The sequence below is a fragment of the Ornithorhynchus anatinus genome, chromosome 3 (genome assembly GCF_004115215.2).
Source record: "Ornithorhynchus anatinus isolate Pmale09 chromosome 3, mOrnAna1.pri.v4, whole genome shotgun sequence".
In the NCBI taxonomy this organism is placed as follows: domain Eukaryota; kingdom Metazoa; phylum Chordata; class Mammalia; order Monotremata; family Ornithorhynchidae; genus Ornithorhynchus; species Ornithorhynchus anatinus.
Genome location: NC_041730.1, coordinates 21,052,042 through 21,078,126, shown reverse-complemented (window position 1 = coordinate 21,078,126; position 26,085 = coordinate 21,052,042). Strand labels below are relative to the sequence as shown.

General features: G+C 43.8%; 1 protein-coding gene and 1 non-coding gene across 6 annotated transcripts in view; both read right to left on the bottom strand.

Annotated features, from left to right (window-relative positions):
- Positions 1 to 2,451: 2,451 nt before the first annotated feature.
- The window catches only part of AGBL2 (AGBL carboxypeptidase 2), a 38,137-nt gene continuing 14,503 nt past the window's right edge, over positions 2,452 to 26,085 (bottom strand). For 4 of the 5 annotated variants that reach the window (XM_007666561.3, XM_029059150.2, XM_029059151.2 and 1 more), the window contains 12 exons: positions 23,967 to 24,126; positions 22,386 to 22,512; positions 21,920 to 22,020; positions 17,819 to 17,949; positions 16,410 to 16,476; positions 14,982 to 15,098; positions 12,719 to 12,811; positions 12,439 to 12,540; positions 9,634 to 9,709; positions 8,435 to 8,653; positions 5,822 to 5,944; positions 2,452 to 3,450 (listed from right to left, as the gene is read on the bottom strand). In XM_007666561.3, coding sequence (XP_007664751.2) covers positions 5,853 to 5,944; positions 8,435 to 8,653; positions 9,634 to 9,709; positions 12,439 to 12,540; positions 12,719 to 12,811; positions 14,982 to 15,098; positions 16,410 to 16,476; positions 17,819 to 17,949; positions 21,920 to 22,020; positions 22,386 to 22,512; positions 23,967 to 24,126 — 1,285 coding nt within the window. In that variant the 3' untranslated portion in view covers positions 2,452 to 3,450; positions 5,822 to 5,852. The remainder of the gene's footprint in view (positions 3,451 to 5,821; positions 5,945 to 8,434; positions 8,654 to 9,633; positions 9,710 to 12,438; positions 12,541 to 12,718; positions 12,812 to 14,981; positions 15,099 to 16,409; positions 16,477 to 17,818; positions 17,950 to 21,919; positions 22,021 to 22,385; positions 22,513 to 23,966; positions 24,127 to 26,085) is intronic. The other variant, XM_039911411.1, reaches the window with a different exon arrangement.
- On the bottom strand, positions 19,687 to 19,822 carry LOC114810387. The gene has a single exon (XR_003758087.1). It is a non-coding gene; the product is annotated as a small nucleolar RNA SNORA7 (small nucleolar RNA).

Sequence of the window (26,085 nt, the reverse complement as noted above, 5' to 3'; positions counted from 1 at the left end):
GTCCCCGGAGCTCTCCCTAGAGCTTAGGTCAGTGCTCTGCACCCAGCAGTCTTTCAAATACCACTTGTCATAGTGACTGGCATCAGGTGCATTTAAGAGAAAGTGGTAACCCAGCCATATGTAAACTCACTTGCGCACACAGAGTCAGCAGCACAAAGTGAGAGTGAAGAGAACACGTGCTGTCGGAATACACATATGCAAAATCAACAATGCAAAATACATACACATCTCCTCCAAGCAGCCTTCCCTGACTAAGCCCTCCTCTCTTCTCCCACTCCCTTCTGCACCGCTCTTACTTGCTCCTTCATTCAGCCTCCCTCCCATCCCCACAGCCCACATATATGCACTTGTATCTATCTGTAATTTATTTATTTATATTAATGTCCGTCTCCCCCTCTGGACCATGAGCTCGCTGCAGGCAGGAATGTGTCTGCTTGTTGTTATATTGTACTCTCCCAAGCGCTTAGTACAGTGAGGAGCAGCATGGCCTTGTGGCAAGAGCACGGGCTTGGGAGTCAGAAGTCGTGGGTTCTAATTCTGGTTCCGCCATGTGTGTGCTGTGTGACCTTGGACAAGTCACTTAACCTCTCTGTGCCTCAGTTACCGCATCTGGAAAATGGGGATTGAGAGTGTGAGCCCCACGTGGGACAACCTGATTACCTTGTATTTACCCCAGAGCTTAGAACAGGGCTTTCATTCATTCACTCAATAGTATTTACTGAGGGCTTACTATGTGGAGAGCACTGTACTAAGCACTTGGAATGGACAATTCGGCAACAAATAGAGACAATCCCTGCCCAATGACGGGCTCACAGTCTAATCGGGGGAGACAGACAGCAAAGCAAAACAGAACAAAACAAAAACAAGACAACATTATCACGATAAGTAGAATCAAGGGGATATACATGCTTGGCACATAGTAAGCACTTAACAAATACCATCACTATTATTATAATTATTATTACAGTGCTTTTCACACAGTAAGTGCTCAATAAATATGAATGAACGAAAACACACAAACACACTAGCTCAGCCACACAGATAGCTCACAGGAAGCAGCCTGGCGTACTGGCTAGAGCCCGGGCCTGGGAGTCGGAAGATCATGGTTTCTAATCCCGACTCTGCCACTTGTCTGCAGTGTGGCCTTGGGCAGGTCACTTCACTTCTCTGGGCCTCTGTTACCTCATCTGGAAAATGGGGATGGAGACTGGGAACCCCACGAGAGACAGGGACCATGTCCAACCCGATTTGCTTGTATCTGTCCCCGTGCTTTGTACCGGGTAGGGCAGATAAATATCATTATTATAGTGGTATTGGGAACAGAGTGGTTTGGTACATAATGGTAGTGTGGAACATAAGCAACTGGAGTTAAAATGGAAATTTCAATCTCTGCCACTAATGCTATTTTCTGTAGTTTTTATCTCCCCCAGAGATGAAGTGGTCTAACAACAGTAAGAGCAGGTAAGAGGACAAAACAGCCCTGGAGTGTGGATAAGATGACACAACAATTCATTCAATAGTATTTATTGAGCGCTTACTATGTGCAGAGCACTGTACTAAGTGCTTGGAATATATAATTTGGCAACAGAGACAATCCCTGCCCAATGACGGGCTTACAGTCTAATACCTAGGAGCTGGGGTCTTCTTACCTGCTCCTCCCTGAAATGTTTATATCTCTAATTCTATTTATCTATTTTGATGCTACCGATGCCTACTTCTTTTGTTTTGCTGTCTGTCTCCCCCTTCTAGACTGTGAGCCCGGTGTTGGGTAGGGATCGTCTCCGTCTGTTGCCGAATGGATTTTCCAATCGCTTAGTACAATGCTCTGCACACAGTAAGCACTCAATAAATACCATTGAATGGATGCTTCCTGGCAGAAATGAGAAATCTGAGGTAGTGATGCTGGCAGTTTTTCACTCTCCCTCACCTTCAAAGGCTTATTGGAGGCATATCTCCTCCAAGAGGCCTGCCTAGGCCCTCATTTCCTCTTCTTCCACTCCCTTCTGAATTTGCATCTTTAATTCACCCCTCCCTCAGCCCTATAGCACTTTTGTACATAGCTGTCATTTAATTTATTTATATTAACATCTGTCTCCCCCTCCAGACTGCAGGGAACTTGTCTACTAACTCTGTTGTATTGTACTCTCCCAAGCACTTAGTAGAGTGTTTTGCCCACAGTAAATGCTCAATAAATATGATTGATTGATTAGTTGGGCCTGGTTTCTATTCTTAGCTGCTTCTATAATAACAATAATAATAATTATGGTATTTGTTAAGCGCTTACTATGTGCCGAGCACCTTTCTAAAACACTGGCTGTTCTAAGTGTTCTATTACTGCTCCGGGGCTTGTTGGACTCTGCAGTTCTTCTCTTTCCCCAAGTAAAAGCCATAACATGGGTTAACTATGTATTTCTACATTACTTAAGAAAAAGGCCAGTGAAAAATTGCTTGTTCATACTGAAACAGAAACAACTGCATTCAAGGAAAAAATTCAGAATGTTAAAGAGACACATCAGCTTTCAAAGACCACACGACATGGGTCAAAAAATACCACAAAAGAAAATAATGAACCATCAAAATGAATGACTGTTGATTGAGGGTGAAGAATTTGATGTAGCAGTGCAGTTTTGAAAAGAATATGGAGTAATTTCAAAAATTAATCTAAGATTCTGCTTCTTATGCGTCTGGTTCACTTCCTTTCACGATCAGCAGACTTTCTTTTTTAAAAGTCCCCTTTTTGGCATAACTGCTAAACTTTTACAAAGTCTCCTTGGGGGAAAAACTATTTTATTCCAAATACTCTGGTTTTTAATTCTGGCGAAAAATTGAGGACTATATGATGTCGAGATGGAATGGAGTGGCGTTGTTGCAAGAACCTCCTCCTGTTCGTTTTAACTCATCTTGAATTTGTGAGGTAAAACTGGAATCCTACTTTTTTTCTGTCAGTTCAAACTCACTTTCTTGCTCCTGTGACATACTGTCTAAACTTTTCATTTCAATTGTTAAAGCATCAGATGAAATCTGCTTCCCGAAATCACTCCTGCCACACAGGCAATCACCATTTTTGTGTGTGTGTGTGAGCAAAGTCACTGTCTTGGGAAACAGGAGCATTTCCTGCCTTTGCAGAGGCTCTTGGACGCTGGTTTTCTTGCCAGGAATCCCAGCAGCTTGCCTCTGTTAGGAGGCACTGATCTCTTTTCGCCCAGCTCGTGTCCTTTCGATTATGGAATCTCTTGAAAAATTTGACATTCTTTTGCATACCAAGATCAGCATTTAGTTTCTTCTCTATGTGCCCAGATAGAGCACATTATTCTTATTTAGTTGGGCTGCTGGTTTTGAGACGATTTGAAGTGTTTCTCTTTTGCTTCCACAAGAATCTGAAGTCTTAAAGATAAAGCGCTACTCAACTGCAAGATCACAAAAGTTGCTTTTGGATTCCAACACCAGCTCCTATTGGAAAGGCACAAAAAATGATTCTTCCTCATGTAGTACACAGCATTCCCAATAGACCACATTCCACTAAAGGGCGTTTCAAAGAAAGTCATTTCAAATGGTGCAAGAAGCTTTATCCCATATTGTGTCTGATGCACACATCCCTCCCCACCGACCCCACCTTATACATAAATATCAGCGTGGCTTAGTGGAAAGAGCACAGGCTTGGGAGTCAGAGGTCGTGGGTTCTAATTCCGGCTCCGCCACTTGTCAGCTGTGAGACTTTGGGCAAGTCACTTCACTTCTCTGTGCCTCAGTTACCTCATCTGCAAAATGGGGATGAAGACTGTGAGCCCCATCTGGGACAACCTGATTACCCTGTATCTAACCCAGTGTTTAGAACAGTGCTTGGCACATAGTAAGCGCTTAACAACTACCTTATCATTATTATATCCTGTGGAGTCAGTACAATATCCCTTTCCTTCTTAAATGCCCCTTAGGCTACTCTTGGAGAGATTGCCTCTCTATACCTGTTCCAGAACAAGTGAATAATTTGGGAGCAAATTAAGTTGCTTTTATGCATCCTAACAGCACCAGCCAAGAACCAATCAACCCTCCTGTCTTGTCAAGGAGGATGTCAACATGGCATTAACAACCTAGACAGACTTCATTGACTGCTTCTGCCTTGTCTAGAAATCTCATATTTAAAAAAACATTTAATGGTATTTGTTAAGCACTTACTATGTGCCAGGCCCTGTACTAAACGCTAGGGTAGATACTAGCTAATCAGATTGGACACAGTCCATGTCCCACATGGGGCTCACAGTCTTAATCGCCATCCCACTTTATAGATGAGGTAACTCAGGTGCAGAGAAGTTAAGTGACTTGCCCAAGGTCACACAGCAGACAGGTATCAGAGTTAGGATTAAAACCCAGGTCCTTCTGACTCCCAGGCCTGTGCTCTATCCACTAGGCCACCCGGCTTCTCTAATTATGCTACCACAAAGGGAGATTAAATTAATCCAACGTGATTTACTCTTCAAAAACCCGTGTTATTTTGCCTCCAAGGATTTTGTGTCCATTTAAAAACCTGCAAATTGTTTGATCATATGGGCTAATATCTTCTTAATCATTCATTTTCAATGGTCTGTTTTCGTCTTTTAAAATCTGGGCACAGTGTTTAGCCTTTCCAAAATCCGGTTGTATTTTGGAATTTACACATCAGCACTTCTACGCTAATAAGCAATGGCCTTTGATGAGTCCTTGCTGAACTAAGCTCTTGGGAAGAGTTGAGTAAAATAGAGTTGGTAGAAAGGAGCCTTGCCCTTAAGGAACTCAAAATCGATTGGGGTAGTCGGACATTAAAATGTGCTATGGGTAAGGGAGGCTGCAGAGTATAAGGATTTAGACGTAACTGCTGTGTTATGAGTATTAAAGTTCTTAGGGGCCATAAACCCAAGAGCAAAAATGATGAAGAAAGGAGCGAGAATAGGATAGAAATATGAGAGGCAGCGTGGCTCAGTGGAAAGAGCCCGGGCTTAGGAGTTAGAGGTCTTGGGTTCTAATTCCGGCTCTGCCACCTGTCAGCTGTGTGACTCGGGGCAAGTCACTCGACTTCTCGGTGCCTCAGTGACCTCATCTGTAAAATGGGGATTGAGATGTGAGCCTCACGTGGGACAACCTGATTACCCTGTATCTACCCCAGCGCTTAGTGCTCGGCACATAGTAAGCGCTTAACAAATACCAATATTATTGTTATTTAATAACAATGATAATGATGGCATTTGTTGAGCGCATACTATGTGTGAAGCAGGTTAGTCAGGGAAAGCTTTTTGGAGGAGAGGTGATTCTAGTAGGGCTCTAGGAAGATGGAGAGCACTGCAGTCTGTTAGATATGAAGTGGGGAAGGAGTTTCAGGCAGGAAGGAGGATGAGAGAAAGGGGTCAAAGGGGAGAGAGACAAGATGGAGGTACATGAGTAGGTTGGTGTTCGAAGAGTGAAGTGTAGGGGTTGGAGTGTAATGGGAGAGAGATACACACTTAGATAGTCACACCAACCCATACATATCAACTTAAATACGTTACTCTTCAACCACTTCTTCCTTTACATATCCATATCCCTTTCTCTTCTCTCTGCCAGTGTCTCTGTACTTGTCATCCCCACTAGCTTATAAACTCTTGAGAACAGATTGGCTTAGTGGATAGAGCACGGGCTTAGGAGTCAGAAGGTCATGGGTTCTAATGCTGATTCCACCACTACTTGTCTGCTGTGTGACCCTGGGCAAGTCACTTAATTTCTTTGGGCCTCAGTTACCTCACCTGTAAAATGATTGAGACTGTTAGCCCTGTGTGGACATATCTTCTTCCCTTGATGGAAATCGCTATCTTACCTAGTTTTACCAGGCTCTCCAAGGGGAATGATTAATACCATAACGGTGGCCTCGTTTGACGTTCCCACAGCTCACAGTACCTGTGCCGTAGGAGTGATGAAGTTTGTGCTGATGTTCTCCCGCCTGGATGTAATGGAAAGAAAGGAGTCAGACTACATCAGTCTTTCTCAATCTAGGGGCTGAAAGGCTGAGGACAAGGTGGAGAGGGAAACACAGAACCATCAGCATTCCTGGGCCGTTCCTGTCAATTTTGCCATTTCCCGTGTCAAATAGGGAACCCCAGGGATCAGTCTTGGGCCAAAAATATCCAACACCAGGTCAACCTAAACACATCTGAGACCTGTTGAGTGGGTTTCTACTCCTGAGGACTTTCTTCACCTGCTCTTCTTCATCTTGAGAAGCAGTGCGGCCTCGTGGATAGAGCACGGGCCTGTGAGTCAGAGGACCTGGATTCTAATCCCGGCTCGGCTTCTTGTCTGCTGTGCGACCTTGGGCAAGTCACTTAACTTCTCTGTGCCTCAGTTGCCTCATCATTAAAATGGGGATTAATACTGTGTGACATGGACTGTGTCCAACCTGATTACCTTGTATCTACTCCAGCACTTAGAACAGTGCCTGGCGCATAGTAAGTGCTGAACAAACACCATAAAAAAAACCTCTCTTTGCTCCTCTCGAGTCAACCTTCTAGTGAATTTGCACTCTCAACTCTTCAACCTCCATCTCCTTGTTCATGTTGTCCCCGTAGCTCGGAACTCCCTTCCTTCCCAGATTTGATAGACCACAGTTCTCCCCACATTCAAAACCCTTCTAAAATCTCACATCTGCCAATAAGAATCCCTTGATAAATTTCCCGGTACCCTAAGTTGTAAAAACCCTTCAGTCCACTCTACCATTTATTCTTTTCTCTTCATCCTCAGCACTCTTGAATAAATTTATTCCAACATTCAATTATTTATTTTAACTACTCCTGTAAATATTTTTATGTTTGTCTCCTCCATTGGCGTATAAGTGCTTTCTTTCATTCTGTACTTCCCAAGCCTCTTGTTTAGTGCACTTCCCCAGTGGACACTAATTCTGTTAATACCACTATTATTTTTGAGTTGTGACATGCAACAATAAAATAACCAGTATGAAATTCTCCTATCTTTAGCTGGCCAATGTCCATGTTATTCCATTATTCACAAACAGATGGACTCTATGCATTTTTTTTGACCTTCTATTTAGATTGTCCTCTGCAATCACAGACAGAGAAATAGAGAACGTGTGTGAAATACTCACTCTCACCAGTCCAAACATGGACTAAATAATATAATAATAATAATGTTGGTGTTTGTTAAGTGCTTACTATGTGCCGAGCACTGTTCTAAGCGCTGGGGTAGATACAGGGTAATCAGGTTGTCCCACGGGAGGCTCACAAGTTAATTCCCATTTCACAGATGAGGGAACTGAGGCAAAGAGAAGTGAAGTGACTTGCCCACAGTCACACAGCTGACAAGTGGGATTTGAACCCATGACTTCTGACTCCCAAGCCCGGGCTCTTTCCATTGAGCCAGATACCTACTTCTCCATTATAATTATCCAGAATTAAGACTCTCATCTACACGTGGCTTAGGGGAAAGAGCACTAGCTTGGAGTCAGAGGTCATGGGTTCTAATCCTGCCTTCGCCACTTTTCAGCTGTGTGACTTTGGCAAGTCACTTAACTTCTCTGTGCCTCAGTTCCCTCATCTGTAAAATGGGGATTAAGACTGGGAGCCCCACATGGGACAATCTGAGACCCTTGTATCTATCCCAGCGCTTAGAACAGTGCCTGGCACATAGTAAGCGCTTAACAAACACCATCATCATCATTAATATTATATGTCTGTCCATTTGCTTGCTTCCTTTTGCTAAAGGGAGTCTCCGGCTTTCAAAAAGGTTTTTGATGCCACTAGAGCTGAGGGCTAAGGCTCCTTGGTGATATTGTGGCCTTGGAAATATTTTGCCTCTTTGTTTTGGAGTGGATTGTCTCTTCTCTTTAGGCTAAATCATCATCTGGGAAGATAGCAGCATGGCTTAATGGAAAGAGCCCGGGCTTGGGAGACAGAGGTTGTGGGTTTTTATCCTGACTCCACCACTTGACTGCTGTGTGACCTTGGGCAAGCCACTTAACTTCTCTGGGCCTCAGTTACCTCATCTGTAAAAATGGGGATTAAAAAAATGTGAGCCCCATGTGGGACAATCTGATTACCCTGTATCTACCCCAGCACTTAGAACATGCTCTGCACAGAGAAGCAGCGTGGCTCAGTGGAAAGAGCATGGGCTTTGGAGTCAGGGCTCATGAGTTCGAATCCCAGCTCTGCCACTTGTCGGCTGTGTGACTGTGGGCAAGTCACTTAACTTCTCTGGGCCTCAGTTCCCTCATCTGTAAAATGGGGATGAAGACTGTGAGCCCCACGTGGGACAACCTGATTCCCCTATGTCTACCCCAGCGCTTAGAACAGTGCTCGGCACATAGTAAGCGCTTAACAAATACCAACATTATTATTATTATTACATAGTAAGTGCTTAACAAATAATTATTATTATTATACACATCTGCACCCACCCCACGGCATACGCAGGAAACCATTACCTCTCTTAAGTACACTGTGCAAGGTGGCATGTTTCTCACAACCCTCTTGGCTCAGTTGTCCACGGAGCACACTTTGACCCTGTTTAACAGTAGAAGTGAATCTTTTGGAGATTGCTGATTGAGCTGGAGGCACCCTGGGGATCAATAAGGGCTGGAGCTTCTTTACTTGAGGAAGAGAGGGGTGGGAATGTATCAGACTCTCTGCCCAGGCAAACTCCACTAGGAAAAAGATATAAAAAGGCACAGGAAGCATTTTGTGTTACTTGAAACATACAGCTTGTTTTGCTGTTTCCTCCAATCACCCAGAATTTGAGGCCCCTTGTGAGTTCCTTGAGGGCAAAGACTGTGTCTCTTACTCAATTATATTCTCCCAAGCACTTAGTACAAATGCCCTCTATACTAGGGGTGTTTTGAAAGCTTTTGAGGTGATTTAACTACGGTGGCCGGAGAACAACTGGGAAACCAGAATTCTCGAGTTTAAATTTTATCTCTACTCATAGGCAAATCTCATAGGTGAGCCCGCTGTAGGGTAGGGATTATCTCTATCTGTCGCCGAATTGTATTTTCCAAGTGCGTAGTACAGTGCTCTGCACACAGAAAGCACTCAGTAAATACGATTGAATGAATAAAAGAATTTCAGGGTTTAAACTGATCTTACTATATCTGAATTGATCAAAGATTCATATATTTTTCTCTCTTTGCCCCGGTCACTTTTGTACAGTCCCTAGCAAAGTATTGCTCATCAATATGCCTCATTTTATTATTATTTTTCTTATTAATGATAATAATAATAATAATGGTGGTATTTGTTAAACACTTACTATGTGCCAGGCATTGTACTGAGCGCTGGGGTGAATACAAGCAAATTGGTTGGACACAGTCCCTGCTCCACATGGTGCTCAGAGTCTCAATCTCAGTTTTACAGATGAGGTAACTGAGGCCCAGAGACATTTAGAGACTGGCCCAAGGTCACACAGCAGACAAGTGGTGGAGCAGGGATGAGAACCCATGACCTTCTGACTTCCAGGCCTGGGCTCTACCCACCAGTCAACACTGCTTCTTTACCCTGGAAGCAGGTCTTGGTTACAAATATTCTCACCCAGGTAACTTGCTTGAGTCATTGGCTGCGATAATATGTGGCGATGAAGCGGTGATGCGTTCAACCAGACTATCTAAAAGGCTACCTCACCGCCTCTTACCTAGAGATGCACCTAGCCCTTTGCTTGATTCTTTCTTCGGCAAGTATGAGACAGCTAGACCTCCTGGGTTCTTGCGCTGAGTAGAAAAGACATAGAAAACCCGAGTCATTTTATGTCCAGATTCCTGATGCTATGATTTGGAATTTGTTCAGCATTGACTCCAATACTCTCGCATCCTTTTTATCTTATTCATCCATCCCCTCTCCCTCCGGCTCCCCGGCTCCACTCCCACCCACCTGCTTCGATCTCAGACCCCTGTCCCTGCCTCGCCTCTTTTGCTTTTTCATCCATTCTCCATCGCTCAAGCTGCAGTATTTCTGCTCCTATGGTTCTGGGACTAGAAGTAGCCCCAGAGGTCTATGTTTTTCACTTTCCTCTAGATCCTAACACTCCTGTTGACATAGGAGTGTACTGATAATATAGGAGTGCTGAAGCAGCGTGGCTCAGTGGAAAGAGCCCGGGCTTGGGAGTCAGAGGTCATGGGTTCGAATGCTGGTTCTGCCACTTGGCAGCTGGGTGACTGTGGGCAAGTCACTTAACTTCTCTATGTCCCAGTTACCTCATCTGTAAAATGGGGATTAACTGTGCGCCTCACGTGGGACAACCTCATGACCCTGTATCTACCCCAGCGCTTAGAACAGTGCTCTGCACATAGTAAGCGCTTAACAAATACCAACATTTTTATTATTATTATTATTATACAGACTCACACACCCTATTTCTTAAGCAATCGTATCCACTTTTCTTCCTTCCATCTCTGTGTTTCTCAAATGTCTGTCTCCCTCAATAATTATAATCATAATACATTACTCTCCTCTAGATCCTAAGATTCCTTTTGGTATAGACTCACACACTCTATTATTTAAGCATTCATATCCGCTTTTTTCTTTCTTCCATCTCTAAATTCTTTTAATGTCTGTCTCCCTCATTAACAATAACAGGAATAATAACTGGAGTACTTGAGAAGTGTTTACTATATGCCGAGCACTGTACTAAGCGCTGGCATACATACAAGATGATCAGGTTGGACACAGTCCCTGTCCCACATGGGGCTCACAGTCTAACTAGGAGGGAGAACAGGTTTCCCCCCAGTGTTTAGTACTGGCATATAGTAAGCACTTAACAAATACCCCGATTACTGATGAGGAAACTGAGGCACAGTTGCTGCTCACTCGAGGCATTCCATCAGCCCTCACACCCATCCCATGCCCCCACCCCCCGCAACCACCGGACAGAATCCGAGAATCAGCACTGGCTCTCCTCTGCACCACCGAGGAGACTCCATCCATCCTGTTCTGCCTTTCCCCACCCCAATGAGGAAAAGAAAAACTCCCGCTGAATGAGGCTCCCTCAAAACCTCGGGGAGACCAGTGGCCGCTGTAAAGTCAACCTGAGCCAAGAGGAATCTGAAATTCTTCTCTCCTCGTCACAGTGCCCAGCTGATTTTGATTTTGTGTACTTATCCTTGTGCTTCATGTTTTGGTGTTTGATTGTTTCCGCTCTCTTGGTGTAGCCATCTCAGTCCCCTCTCGCCCACTTACACTCTTAGATTGTGAGCCCCCAGAGAGACAAGGATTATGTCTCATTCCCACCTGTGTTTGCTTTCCTATTGTTCAGACCATTGCTCTGAACATAGTAAACATTTAATAAATACAATTACTAACACTACTACTCGCCCCAGGTCACTCCGCAGGCAAGTGAAGAAACAACACGGCTTGGTAGAAAGAGCACAGGCCTGGGACGACTTGGGTTCTAATCCCAGCTGTGCTATTTGCCTGGTGTGTGAACTTGGGTAAGTCACTTCACTTCTCTGTGCCTCAGTTACCTTATCTGTAAAATGGGGATTCAGACTGTGAGTCCCATGTGGGCCAGAAACAGCGTCCAACTTGATGATTTTGTCTCTGCCCCAGAACTTAGTACACGTCCTGGCACATGAGCGCTTAAATATTATTAAAAAAAAGTGGTGGAGCTGGGATTAGAACCCAGGTCCTCTGACTCCCAGACCCGTGCTCTTTCACTTGGCATTGTTTCTTCTGGCAAACTTCTGGAAAGCAGGGACTGTGTCCACTAATTAACACTTTCTCAAGCACTTAGCACAGTGTTCTGTACCCAGCAGGAGTTCAATAAATACTTTTGGTTGAGCCTTACTTTGCCTTATCACTGAGAAGACATGATGTTCAACCTACCCTGTCTCTGACTCTCTGGCTCTGATAAGAAAATGACCAGAGAACTGACTGGTTCACCAACAAACCGATCCTTTTTTTTTTCTTTTTGAATATGACCTCCAGCAAAACACAATATAGCTGAAGTAGATTCTGGCCAGGGTTTCAAACCTCAAGTCAGAAGTAGATTTGCCCTTATGCTCAGGGTCATGTATGACATTTTGAATTGGCTGGGGGGGGGCTCATATATTTATAAATTCTAGATTTTAAAAGAGATCTCTGGTTACCTGACTCAACTGTTTAATGCTGGTTCCCTCATAAACCCTAGTAACTACGATCAGAGCTCTGGGATGACGAAATCTAGGTCAACTCAAAGTTGAAGGCAGTGTAGTCTAGTGGATAAAGCCCAGGTCTAGGAGCCAGAGGACCTGGGTTCTAATCCCAGCTCTGCCACTTATCTGCTCGGTGACTTTGGGCAAGTTACTTAACATCTCTGTGCCTCAGTTCCCTCATCTGCAAAATGGGTAGTCGATACCTGTTCACCTACTTAAACTGTGGGATCTGATTCTCTTAGAAAAGGGCTTGATATATATTAGTGCTGAACAAATATTATTAAAAAAAGGAATGGCAGTCCCTGTTTTACCTGTATTTCATTGTTCCTCCCTACCACAGTCATGGTGGTGAGTTTCTGTAGAGTCTTGGGGCTTGGGCTTCCTCTCCCTCTCTCTCCTCTGGCTGACTGTAGCTAAAAATCAATGGGTGCATTGTCATTGAACGTTTCAACTCATCAACTGTGATTAATTAAAACAATAGAAGGTAGATAGAGAGTCATTCAGATTTATATCACTAGTTACAGAAATCAATAAAAGCTATTTCAGTGTTCTCATGAGCTTAACAACAAAATATTCAAGTGAAAACGCTACCTCGCTCTTCTTCTCTGCTGAGGAATTGCTTTTCTCTGAACTCCTGAATAGTCTGTGAGGTTTTTTCTGTGTGTCGGCACATGCTCCCCTTTCCTAGGGTGGGGGTAGAATGATTAATTCTCTATACGCACTGTCCCGTGAGAGAGAAAGATGTAAACGAGAAATTGCCGCCATTCTTCATTTGAGTCTCACAGGGTAGTCTTAGAAAGTTAGGAGAAAGTAGAGCAAAGATGGGAAGGGCAAAAATTTGGAGGGATTCAGGTTGCAGGTCTAGAATGGGTTTTTGGCTATAAATGGCGGCGGCGGCCAGAGCCGTCCACCGCTCCCCATTTTCCCAACCTCGGGTGAGAAGCAGCGTGGCTCAGTGGAAAGAGCACGGGCTTGGGAGTCAGAGGTCGTGGGTTCTAATCCTGGCTCTGTCACTTACTAGCTGTGTGATTTTGGGCAAGTCACTTAACTTCTCTGTGCCTCAGTTAACTCATCTGTAGAATGGGGATTAAGACTGTGAGCCCCATGTGGGACAACCTCATTATCTTGTATCTACCCAGCGCTTAGAACAGTGCTTGGCACATAGTAAGTGCTTAACAAATACCAAAATTATCATCACGTGGCTGAGAGACTGCCTGCCCCCCACTCCTCTGGACGCTCCCACCTGGGCAGGCCTTGGCCAGTGGCCATAGGAGGCCTTCTCAACTTTAACAATATGAGAAGCAGCGTGGCTCAATGGAAAGGGCACTGGCTTGGGAGTCAGAGGTCATGGGTTCTAATCCCGGCTCCACCACTTGTCAGCTGGGTGACTTTGAGCAAGTCACTTAACTTCTTGGTGCCTGTTACCTCCTCTGTAAAATGGGGACGAAGACCATAAGCCCCACGTGGGACAACCTGATCACCTTGTATCCCCCCCCAGCGCTTAGAACAATTCTTGGCACATAGTAAGCGCTTAACAAATACCATCATCGTTATTATTATAGTGGGAAATCTATCGCCATGGCTGCAGCTGGGACTTCTGGGACTGTTGGTCTCAGCTGCGAGGAGGCTGAGGCCCTGTCGCTCCTCTCATATTTCTCCTTTTCTTTTAGATTTGTGTTTTATTTTTCCTTATATATCAGTCACCTACCTCATCCCGGCTGTGAGCCCCTTGAGGGTCAACGATCAGTCCTTAGCACAGTGCTTGGCCCATAGTGGGCGCTTAATAAATACTATTTCTGCTACATGATTTGGATTAAATTAGAATGTGAACAGGATGCTGAAGGTGTTCTGAAGACTTTCATCCCTCTTAATAATGATGGTATTTGTTAAGCACTTACTATGTGCCAAGCACTGTTCTAAGGTAATCAGGTTGTCCTGCATGGGGCTCACAGTCTTAATTCCCATTTTACTGATGAGGTAACTGAGGCACAGAGAAGTTAAGTGACTTGCCCAAAGTTACACAGCTGACAAGCGGCGGAGCCGAGATTAGAACCCACGACCTTTGACTCCCAAGCCCAGGCTCTTTGGACTAAGCCATCTGCTTCTCTTGGCAGCTAACGACCCAAGCGGCTGCTTCCATGTCTCAAATCCAGCAATTGCAGCTTACAGTCTTTTGTGATAATAATAATAATAATAATGGTATTTGTTAAGTGCTTACTATGTGCCAAGCACTATTCTAAGCACTGGGGTAGACACAAAGTTACCAGGCTATCCCATGTGGGGCTCAGTCTTAATCCCCATTTTACAGATGAGGGAATTGAGGCACAGAGAAGTTAAATGGCTTGCCCAAGGTCACCCAGCAGACAAGTGGCAGAGCTGGGATTAGAACCCACGTCCTCTGACTCCCAAGCCCGGGCTCCCCATCTATGTTCCCCATCTATGCTGTAAGTTCCTTGCGGGCTGGGCTTGTGTCAACCAACAGTATTATATTCTCTCAAGTGCTCAGTACAGTGTGCTGCACTCGGTAAGTGTTCAGTAAATATCGTTGATTGATTAATCTGGATAAGGGGGCGGGGGGAGACGAGAGGTGGGGTAGGGCTCTCTCTGGCTTTGCCCACGGAGATATTAAATGCAGCCTCCTGATTATCTCCCAGATCTCATTTGGTTTCCTTCTCAGTCACCCTTTGCTCTCTCTGTCTTCCTTCTCAAAATGTTTATGGCTGAAAATTATGACATAGAAATAACTTCTGCAAAATCTGAAAAATCAGTGACTCCTTTCGAAAAAATGTGAGCGCCTCGAGTCTACAGAAAAGAAAAATGATACTATACGAGTCGATAGCACTGGGCTTCTTACTGGACTCTCTTCCGATAACTTTGATTCCCAGATCAGACTGTTTTTCTGACGCAGTTCGTTTCTTTGTTTTCTAGTTTGGAGAGGCGTCTTCTTCTTCTTCTTCCTCTTCTTTTTTTTCTGATTAAAATATTCCAGAAAGTACAAAGACACATTTTTAAAAAATCATATACAATCTGGGGAGTGATTGTCAGCCCAAATATAGCTGGCTCAGACCAAGGTCCTGGGAGCCCTTGTGCAGAGAAAGTCCAGTGGGGTTTTCAGGCTGAACTCTGTCCTTTTCTCCTAGTGAAACTATCCTCCTGCTTCCCGGCATACTCGCCTCTCCCTGACATTGCCTGTGTTTATTCTTGGAGTCCAAAACAACCCTTTGGAGATGAGATGGGAGAGGGAGGAGACGCTGTCAAGATGGCAATGATGCTCCCCTTCCCCCTCCTTTCCCCGCCTCCTCCCAGACAGCTGGGAGCCCTGCTTCAGCTTGACATTTTTTAATGTGATTATAAGGACTCTGATGACAAGGATTGAAAGCCCCTGCAATAACTCATCTAGTCCCCATCAGCCTGTGCTGACTGACAGCTCGGATAAACCCCCTAGGTTACTCCCCTAGCCTCCCCTAAACCTGGATAGCATCCCCCAACTCATATGTTCCAATCCCAAACTAGTGATTGAGCCTGTAAATTCAATTGCAGTTTCTTTAAATTAGAACAAATGATCTTGTTAGCGGTATACCTCTTTATTTTCTCCCTGAGAGAAAAAAATAGAATTTAATATTCTCAAAGGTACTCATCTGTGACTATATAAAGAATAAGGGCATTTTTCAAAAACCTGAAAAGCGCTATCGTTCACAGCCCCATTACTAATATGACCCTCAATTTCCTTTAAACACTGCACAAATTGTTATCTACAGCAGATAAATTTTGGTCCAAGATAGATTAAAGAACAGTGGCCTAGAATGGAACCAAAACTTATTTTTTAATCTTCTGTTCATCATTAGGGGGATAAAAGTTCCATGTGTTCTGCACAGGGGCTTGGATAAAAAAAAAAATCGAGGTAATAGTAATAATACCTTCATCTGTGCTATCATTAAGTACTTACTATGTGCCGAGCACAGGAGTAGGTAAAAGACAATCAGTTCTCACATGGGGGTCACAATCTAAATGGGAGGGAGAACAGGTATCAAATCCCTACATTACAGATGAGGGAATTGAAGCACAGAGAAGTTAAGTGGATTGCCCAAGGTCACACAGCAGATCAGTGGAGCTGGGTTGAGATCCCAGGTCCCCCGGCTCTCAGGCCCGCCCGAGCTCTTTCTGCTAGGCCTCGCTGCTTCTCAAGGTGCTAAAACTAAAACTGTCTTTGTTCCAGTCCGAAGTCTTTCTGTGCTGTTTTTCCAGCTGCTCTCCTTCTTGGGGGAAAGATGGTGATACTCACCTTTTCCACGAGGTTCAGTAGATGCACAGGGAGGCCATCGGAATCGGAGCTATCGGAGCCACTGGTGCTGTTTCGAAGAAAGAGACGGGATTCGTTTTATTAATCATCTCCCCCCAGAGGAGTAGAATTCATTTCCCAGGATCCCTCATTTACTATTTGCTGGCATGATATAAGTACATTCTATGAATTTGGAATGGGTTTGGTGGGCCTGATCCCTGTGGAATTTTCAGAAGAGAAATGAAACTCCTGTAAAGTTTGGGTCTAGAGTGCCAGGGAGGCTTTTTCAGAGGAACCAGAAGAACTCTTACTGAAGAATATGTCCAGGACAGATGTCTCTCAAGGACACTGTGGCTACAGCTTCTTTGACAACCGTCCTGTGCAAATGACATCAGCAGAAAAAGAGAGCAGAGAAATTTGCCAGCATACCAGTGAGACTGCTTTCTAAAGAAAGGGCATTTCTGGAGAGGAGGATTTCAGGAGGAAAAAAATGGATTTGACCATTTTACTCAGAGATTCTTGAAGACAGTGATCCTCCTGATCATTTATATTGTACTCTCCCAAGTGCTTAATACAGTGTTCTGCACACAGTGAGCACTCAATAAATACAGTTGATATGGATCCCATCAAGGGGTCCTAATGGGATCGAGTGCCTTAAGAACTCATCCTCTAGACTGTAAGCTCATTATGGACAGGGAATATTTCTGCTAATTCTATTGTACTGTACTCTCCCAAGTGCTTAGAACAGTGCTCGTATACAGTTAGAGCTCGATAATTACAATGGATCGATCCTAGGAAATGGAGAGCGCTTAAAGAGGCAGGTGTGGTTTTGTAGACATACTGAAGGAAGAACCAAACTCTAAAAGACTCTTCTAGAATTATCCTCTGAACTCTTCCTTTACAAGTTTCTGTTACCCAGTGGTCCAGTTCAAAGCTCTGCCCCTCTCAACTTTTCAGCTCTCTAGGTCTCTTCTCGCCTCACTACATACCTCCTCTTTCATCAAGATCTTTCTGGAACCTGTCCAGTGACTGTTCCTCTAGATTGTAAACTTGTTGGGGGCAGGGAACACGACTACCAACTCTTTTATAGTGTAATCTCCCAAGTTCTTAGGACAGTGCTCTGCACACGGTAAACGCTCAATAAATACCATTGATGGACTGATTTCTGCGGTGAAATTAGATAAAACTGAAAGAGGTTCTCTGGAAGTTACATCTCCTATTTTTGTAGACTACTAATCAAAATGAGCTAAAATGGCAGTTCTAAGAATTATTTCTTTCAACAACTCTTTGGCCTATTCTGAACTAAACTCCCTGGAATCCCACAAATCTGCCTGCCCTCCCACCCTCAGTTTGGAACGTAGAGAAAGGAATATAAATTCCATTTTCTATTTTTCTCTAGGAGAGTTTGTTACCTGGATTCAATGTCAGACCAAGAGATGTCATTCCAAGTGCTTTCCAAATCCTTCTCTCGTCCAAGGTGCTCACGTTTTTTACAGATTTCTTGCTGAAGTATCTCTTGAAGCTCTGATAAACACTGCCTGAACTGTAGGGGAGGACACAAGAAGGTCGTATTTTGTTTTCCCTAAGTTGGTAATAGAAACAAGTTTTTGCAGGATCTTGGAAAATGCCAGTGAATCACTTAGAGCTGCCTCCTTTGCAATGGTTATTTTGCAAAAATAAAACCATTCCAGCACTGCAGTCAACTACACTCTTCTCTAAATCCAGAACACTTGAGTTTTTTGAAATCTCAAGAAAAGGCCAAAATGGCTGAAAAAGATGGATAAAAGTGAAACGAGATATATTGAACACATAGTACCAAGATTATCCCTAAAATAATACTAAATTGAAAACATGTTGCAAAAAAAAAATAGTCTATTCTTCAGGTTACTAGGATAGGGGTTATGAGGCTAGGGCTTAATACAGTGAACTGAATAGAATACTCCCATATTGGAAAGAGCACAGGCTTTGGAGTCAGGGCTCATGAGTTCAAATCCCAGCTCTGCCACTTGCCAGCTGTGTGACTGTGGGCAAGTCACTTAACTTCTCTGTGCCTCAGTTCCCTCATCTGTAAAATGGGGATTAAGACTGTGAGCCCCACGTGGGACAACCTGACTCCCCTGTGTCCACCCCAGCGCTTAGAACAGTGCTCTGCACATAGTAAGCGCTTAACAAATACCAACATTAATGATGATGATGGTAGGGCAGCTATATTCATCAGTTGACCCTAAATAACTGTGTGTTCACATTCTGCCTCAAACGTACTCTGGTACTGGGTCAGTAACTGAGAAATCACAAACGATGCAGTTCAGAACTGACCCCATGATGATATGTGCCCAGGTTTCTGTGCAGCTAACCATTCATCAGTCAAACAATCCATCAAAGGCATTTTTTGAGCATTACTGTGTGCAGCACACTATACTGAGCGCTTGGGAGAGTACAATATAACAGAGTTGGTAGACAATTTCCCATCACAAAGGAGCTTATAGTCGAGGAGCCCATTAAGCAGTGTAGAAAAAAGTATAAGAAGGTGATTTTGGAGAGGTCGTAAGACCACCTGTTTTCTACGTCCTTTTCCAAGTGGAGTAGGACAGCAGTCCGTAGACAACTCCCGGGGGAGAAAATGCTAGGATAGACTGTGAGCTCGATGTGGTTAGGGAATGTGTCTGCCGACTCTGTTGTACTGGGCTCTCCCAGGTGTTTAGTACAGTTCTCTGCACACAGTAACCACTCAATAAATACGATCGATTGATTGACTGAATGGGCCCATTGGGAGAAACTCTAGAATACCTATTCCATAAAATGAAAGAAGACCTAGTCATCTGATTTAGTCTTTCATCTGTCTGAAGCTGCAGGCTCCAGAAAACCTTTTTAGGGCTCTTCAAGGTTCCAGATGAACTCTTTCATTCTTTCCTACTTTGTCTGACCTTAAGCCCTTCCCTACATAATTTCTAGACAGTGATCTCCTGGAGGGCCAGAGACCGTATTTAGCTCTCACAGTGTATTTTTTCCTCAGTTCTTAGTAGAGTGCTTGCCTCCCAGCAAGGACCTAGTAAATACCTGTCTTATGCCGTCGAGTCGTTTCCGACGAATAACGACAGCACGGACACATCCCTCCCAGAAAGCCCCTCTCTCCATCTGCAAACGTTCTGATAGTGTATCCGTAGAGTTTTCTTGGTAAAAATATGGAAGTGGTTTACCACTGTCGTCTTCGGCGCAGTAAACTCGAGTCTCCACCCTCGACTCTCTCCCAAGCCGCTGCTGCCCAGCACCGTGAGATATGACTTGTAGCACATTGCCTTCCACTCGCTAGCCACTGCCCAAGCTAGGAATGGAATGGACAGGCCTCTGCTTGACTCTCCCTCCCGTAGCCGAGACTGGTAGAGTACCGGGAACTCCCCAGCTGCGACCCTGAGATTTACTACTACTCAATCTCTAGACTGTAAGCTCCTTGTGGGCAGGGAAAGTGTCTGCCAACTCTGTTGAACTGTACTCTCCCAAGTGCTTAATACGGTGCTCTGTACATAGTAAGTGCTCAATAAATATCACCGATTAATATAAATGATTATAATAATTCTATTACCAGACATACTTTGTACTAGGAAAAGATGACAGTCATTTCACTGGCTCTTTCAGAACTCTGTTCAAGGCTCATGCACATTTGGTAAAATTGAAAAGTGATGTTCTAGAAGAAGGGAATGGCATATTTGGTAAAATTGAAAGGTGATGATGCTGTTGCAGAAGGGAATGGCTATTAATAATGTTGGTATTTGTATTTTGTTAAGCACTTACTATGTGCAGAGCACTGTTCTAAGTGCAAGGTAGATACAGAGTAGTCAGGTTGGCCCATGTGAGGCTCACAGTTAATCTCCATTTTATAGGTGAGGTAACTGAGGCACAGAGAAGTGAAGTGACTTGCCCACAGTCACACAGCTGACAAGTGGCAGAGCCAGGAGTCGAACCCATGACCTCTGACTTGGAAGCCCAGGCTCTTTCCACTGAGCCATGCTGCTTCCTATTAGGGCATCAGGCAGTAAATTATGTAACACATACTGCAGAATGTGCTAAGTGCTTACTATATGCATAGCTCTGTATGCTGGGGTGGCTCTAATGCAGTCCCTTCACAACTGTTTTGGGGCTAAATAAATCACCCCAATTCGACTCCACGCACTAAATGAAGAGATACGTTTTGGAGGCATCGTATAGGAAACCTGTAGATGTTAGAGTTTGCTAGAAAAGCTTGTAGTAAAACATGAAGCAAATTTAAAAGAGGTGAATTGTTTGTGGTCCCAAGTGATTTGGGAAGTTCATTTAGGGCTTGCATTTAAATAGAGCTGTGTGTTTGTAATCCAAAAGTTAGAGAATATTCATTCATTCAATTCATTCAATCGTATTTATCGAGCGCTTATTGTGTGCAGAGCACTGTAATAGAATATTTTGAGAGACAGTTGGGAAAGATGGACACAGTTGTAGTGAGACCCCGTCCAAGATATAATGACTCCACAGAACAAAGTCATGGTGCATATCACAGTGGGGAACTGTGGGACTCTCCGGAGATGTCTTACTTCTGGATCTCACAGAACGGTCTTTTTCTTTAACGGTATTTGTTAAGTGTTTACTATGTTTCAGGCACTGTTCTACGCACTGGGGCGGATACAAGCTAATCAGGTCAGACATGATCCATGTCTCACATGGGGTTCACAGTCTTAATCCCCATTTTACAGGTACCTGAGGCACAGAGAAGCTAAGTGACTTTTCCAAGGTCGCACAGCAGATAAGTGGCAGATAAGTCTCATATAATTTTTGTGAACCATATAATTGTAGTTTGTCTAGATAATTTTAATAAGACAAATACAACAATCAACTGAGATGGATCCATCTTTTTATAATTTAACATTTTGTGGGCACTTCAGTGTTTTCTTCCCCATTCCTCTTTTGCAAAAGAGGGGGAAGCCGAGATTCCAAATATTCGTCTCATTTTAATAACAAGAACACAGATGTTGAAGGGTCCAAGAGCTTTTTAAGAATGAGTCAGTTTATCAAGGATGGCATAACGTAGCAACTTAAGATCTTAGATGCCCCTCTAAATGGTAAGTTCTTTGTGGGCAGAGAACGTTTCTACAAACTCTGCTGCATTATACTGTCCCAGGAACTTAGTAAGTGCTCTGCACTCAGCAAATACTCATTAAATTCCATTGATTGATTAAGGGCATCTGAGTTTAATGTAAATCTGTAGACTGTAAGCTTGTCGTGGGCAGGGAATGAGTCCATTACATAGTTATACTGTATATTCCCAAGCCCTTAGTAGAGTGCTCTGCACACAGAGAGTGCTCAGTAAATACGATTGGTTGCTAGGTAATGTAAAGAAATAGAAGTGTAGAGATTAGTGAACTGGGTAATGCTAATCAGTTCTCTTGCAGAGTTTCCTGGCTCACCTAGTTTTGAGCATTATTGTGAGAATCCCCTTAGCTCCATGTTTCTTGGAACCATGAATTCTCCGGGGATTTCCTTTTTACCTTGGAGCGGTCAGGATCGCAGAAATCTAGTAAAGTATCACAGACATGATAACCGAGGGCTTTCAGGTCCTCTGTGGTAAAATGAATCTCTCTCTTATGACCTAGGAAAGAAAAATAAAAATCCCAAAACACTGGTATTTTAATTGTATCTGAATACAAGGCTCCCCCAGTGGACCCTGGACTTTGTCTTACAGAAGAGAGCCCAATTCCAGGCCATTTCGCCCTTTGGAAGAGGTTGGGACAGATAGAGCAGCTTCTCTTTCTAGCCCAACGCAAGCATGCGTTTCACCGAAGACGAGTCTACTCAGCCTCTCAGCTCTCCCGGTTCATTAGTTCTGGCCCCAGATAGCAAAGACCTTTGTTTGATTTATAAATTATATAAAGCTGATTATAAAGCAGCCCCACGTGGCTCAGATCCCTGCAAACCCAAGCATGATAAAAGGTAACAATGTCAAGCAAATCTTACCAAGCGTTGATCCTCCAAATGTGGACTCCAAAGTGTAGCTATTTTGGATTCCCATTCTCCACATCACAACCCGACCAGTACCTTCTTTGCATTTCTGGACCTTAAACCTACAACTCTGGAAGGAAAACTAAAGAGCAGTCCTTATTGTCACTTAATCAGGAATTAGCATGCAAAATGCCTTCAACTCATTATTGCGATTTTTACTTTATAATTCAAATTTCTGAATTTAAGGAACTTAGTTGATATTTCCTTTTCAAACTAACGTAGCTTCTCCCTCCTCTCCTTTGTTGACCTATTATTTCTCTTTTTATTCCAGTTTATAAACTCCAATTCCTCTCTGTGAAGGAACAATTTCATCTAACAGATTTGACCTATATTTTTTCCCCCCTAATTTTGAGCTTTTCTCCATTCATTTCTTCTCGACATTCTCTGTAATTTGATATTTAATAATAATGTTGGTATTAAGCACTTACTATGTGTCAAGCACTGTTCTAAGTGTGGGATAGATACAAGGTCATCAGGTTGACCCTCGAAGGGCTCACAATCTTCATCCCCATTTTCCAGATGAGGTAACTGAGGCCCAGATAAGTGAAGTGACTTGCCCAAGGTCACACAGCTGACAGGCTGCGGAGGCAGGATTAGAACACACGACCTCTGAGTCCCAAGCCTGGATCTTTTCACTGAGCCAAAAATCTGCCTTATAGAACTACTTCCAGCTCGTTTCTCTGCCTCTTTCAATCAATCATATTTATTGAGCACTTCCTTTGTGCACAGCACTGCACTAAATGCTGGGGAAAGTACAATTCAACAGAGTTGGTAGCCACATTCCCTTGCCCACCACAAGCTTCTCTCTATTCACAACTTAGTGGTTTTACTTGGTCTGACTCTATTAACTTTATAATAGTTGGTATTTGTTAAGCGCTATGTGCAGAGCACTGTTCTAAGCACTGGGGTAGATGAAGGGTAATCAGGTTGTTCCACGTGAGGCTCACAGTCTTACTCCCCATTTTACAGTTGTGCCTCCAACCCTTTAGTTGTGTTTTACATATGAAGGAGCCCATGGTGGACTGCGATATTCTGTTCAGGATCGGGAAAGATCCTTTACTTTCTGACTTCGATGGACATCTTCGAATGCCAATGTCAGATAATGGGCAGATATCTCTAAATAGCAAAAATTTAAATCCGAGACCTGAGTTTTAATCCCGGTTCCACCACTTGCCTGACATAAGGCTTTGGGCAAGTCATTTAATTTCTCTGTGCCTGTTTCCTCATCTATTAAAATGAGATTACGTGTCTGTTCTACCTCCCGCTTAGACTGTGGACGTAGTACAGTGCTTGGTGCGTAGTAACTGCTTAATAAATACCACAATTATGATTAATATTATGAGACCAAGGTCCAAGACAAACCTTTCCAGACACCACCCAACAGTAATTTCTAAATCTGAACAATCCCACATGCCATGATTTAACTACGCCCCCACCCCCGACCAAATATTCCAAAGGTGCAAGTGAAAGGCTTCAAAATGCATGAAATCTTTTTTTTTCTTTTAAGAAAGATGGAAAACCATTCCTCCTGCTTACCTTATCTGGGGCATTTTTGCTCAACATTAAAGGAAAGACTCGCTCATGAAGTTGGCGTTTATGGTCATATTTATTGTTACAACCGTACATGAAGACGTTGTTCTTCCGACTGTGCCCGTGAAAGTCGCAGTACAGCAGAATCTCTCGCTCTTCAAGGATTCTAGTGAGAAGGAACAAGCGAAACAATCAGGGATACATCATCGTACAGACGTATGAGGTGTCTTTCCCCCCCGCGACAGTTCCCAGATCCCCCTTCCTCGTCATCCAATCGGCAACCAACCTGGTCCCAAGTGCTTAGTATGGTGCTCTGCGCACAGTAAGTGCTCAATAAATAGGATCAATCATATAAGAACAAATATGATCATACCCTGGTTAGGCTGCTTTATCAGCCTCCTCTCTGGTCTGTTTGCAGGCTGTTCCCTCTCCAGTTCATACTTCATTCTACAAATGCTTAGTGGCAAGAGCACGGGCTCGAGAGTCAGAGGTTGTGGGTTCTACTCCAGGCTCCGCCACTTGTCTGCTGTGTGACCTTGGGCAAGTCACTTCACTTCTCTGGGCCTCAGTTAGCTCAAATGTAAAATGGGGATTAAGACTGTGAGCCCCACATGGGACAACCTGATTACCTTGTATTTTCCCCCTGTGCTTAGAACAGTGCTTGGCACATAGTAAGCACTTAACAAATACCATTATTAATATTATTACTATTATTATCTCCCCACTCCTCAAAAAGCTTCAATGGTTACCCACTGTTTTCTGCATCCAGCAGGAATTCCTGACCACTGGCTTCATTAGCGCTCTCCTTCTGACCTATCCACTCTTCTCCCACTGTGCCCTGGGTTGCCCACTTCAGTTTTCTCAAACATCTTCTCACTGAGCCTTTTTCTTGCTTCTCCCTTTTCTGACCTCTTACTCACACTCCTTCTCCTTCCAGGAATTCTCCCCTCCAATTCTGCCAGACTGCAGCTCTCCTGAAAATCCCACATCCTCCACAAGGCTTTCCCTGATTCATTTTTCTTCCCCCTACCTCATGCCCTCCCAACCACCACTTTAGCATATCCGCACACCTCAGCACTTCAGTCCCTCACAGTGGCACTTTTTTCCATATCGAGTTACACTGTCCACTGATTCGGTCCTTATTTGTCCACATATCCATTATTCCATTCTCTCCTTCCTCCTTTTTGTAGATTATTTCTCGGATTGGTGACCTCTGGACATTTGGTACTTCCCCCACCCCTAACCTCACATTACTTATGCACATATCTTTAAAAATATGTATTATAAATTATTTATCCACGTTAACGTCTGTCTCCTCTTCTAGGCTGTAAGTTCCTATGGTTGGGGAACTTCTCGGCTAATTCTGTTGCATTGTACTCTCCTGAGGGCTTAGTTATAATAATAATGATGGCATTTGTTAAGCGCTTACTATGTGTAAAGCACTGTTCTAAGCTCTGGGGAGGATACAAGGTCATCAGGTTGTCCCACGTGGGGCTCACAGTCTTCATCCCCATTTTACAGTTGAGGGAACTGAGGCATAGAGAAGTGAAGTGACTTGCCCAAAGTCACACAGCTGACAAGTGGCGGAGGTGGAATTTGAACCCATGACCTCTGACTCCCCAGCCCAAGGTCTTTCCACTGAGCCACGCTCTGCATGTAGCAAATGCTCAATAAATACCACTGCCTCCATCTTTCCTATTAGATTGTAAGCTCCCTGAGGGTAGAAATTGTATCCTCTGCTCTACTGAACTCTCCCCCAAGGGCTGGACAGAGTGCTGGAGAGCTTTAACACAATTAGAGTTGAATTAATACTACTGATTGATTCAAGAGGGTAATAAATTCTTCTACAGAACACTCCCAATCACTGCTAGACTGGATCATTCCACTGCTCAAATAGAAACATAAGAATCAAAGGGAAGCAGTATAGCTCAGTGGAAAGGGCATAGGCCTGGGAGTCAGAGGACCTGTGTTCTCCTCCACTTACCTGCTGTGACACCTTGGACAAGTCACTTATCTTCATCGTGCCTCGGTTCCCTCATCTGCAAAATGGGGATTTAATTACCATTTCTCCCTCTTACTTAGACTGTGAGCCCCACGTGGGACCTATCTTCTAATGTACCCCAGT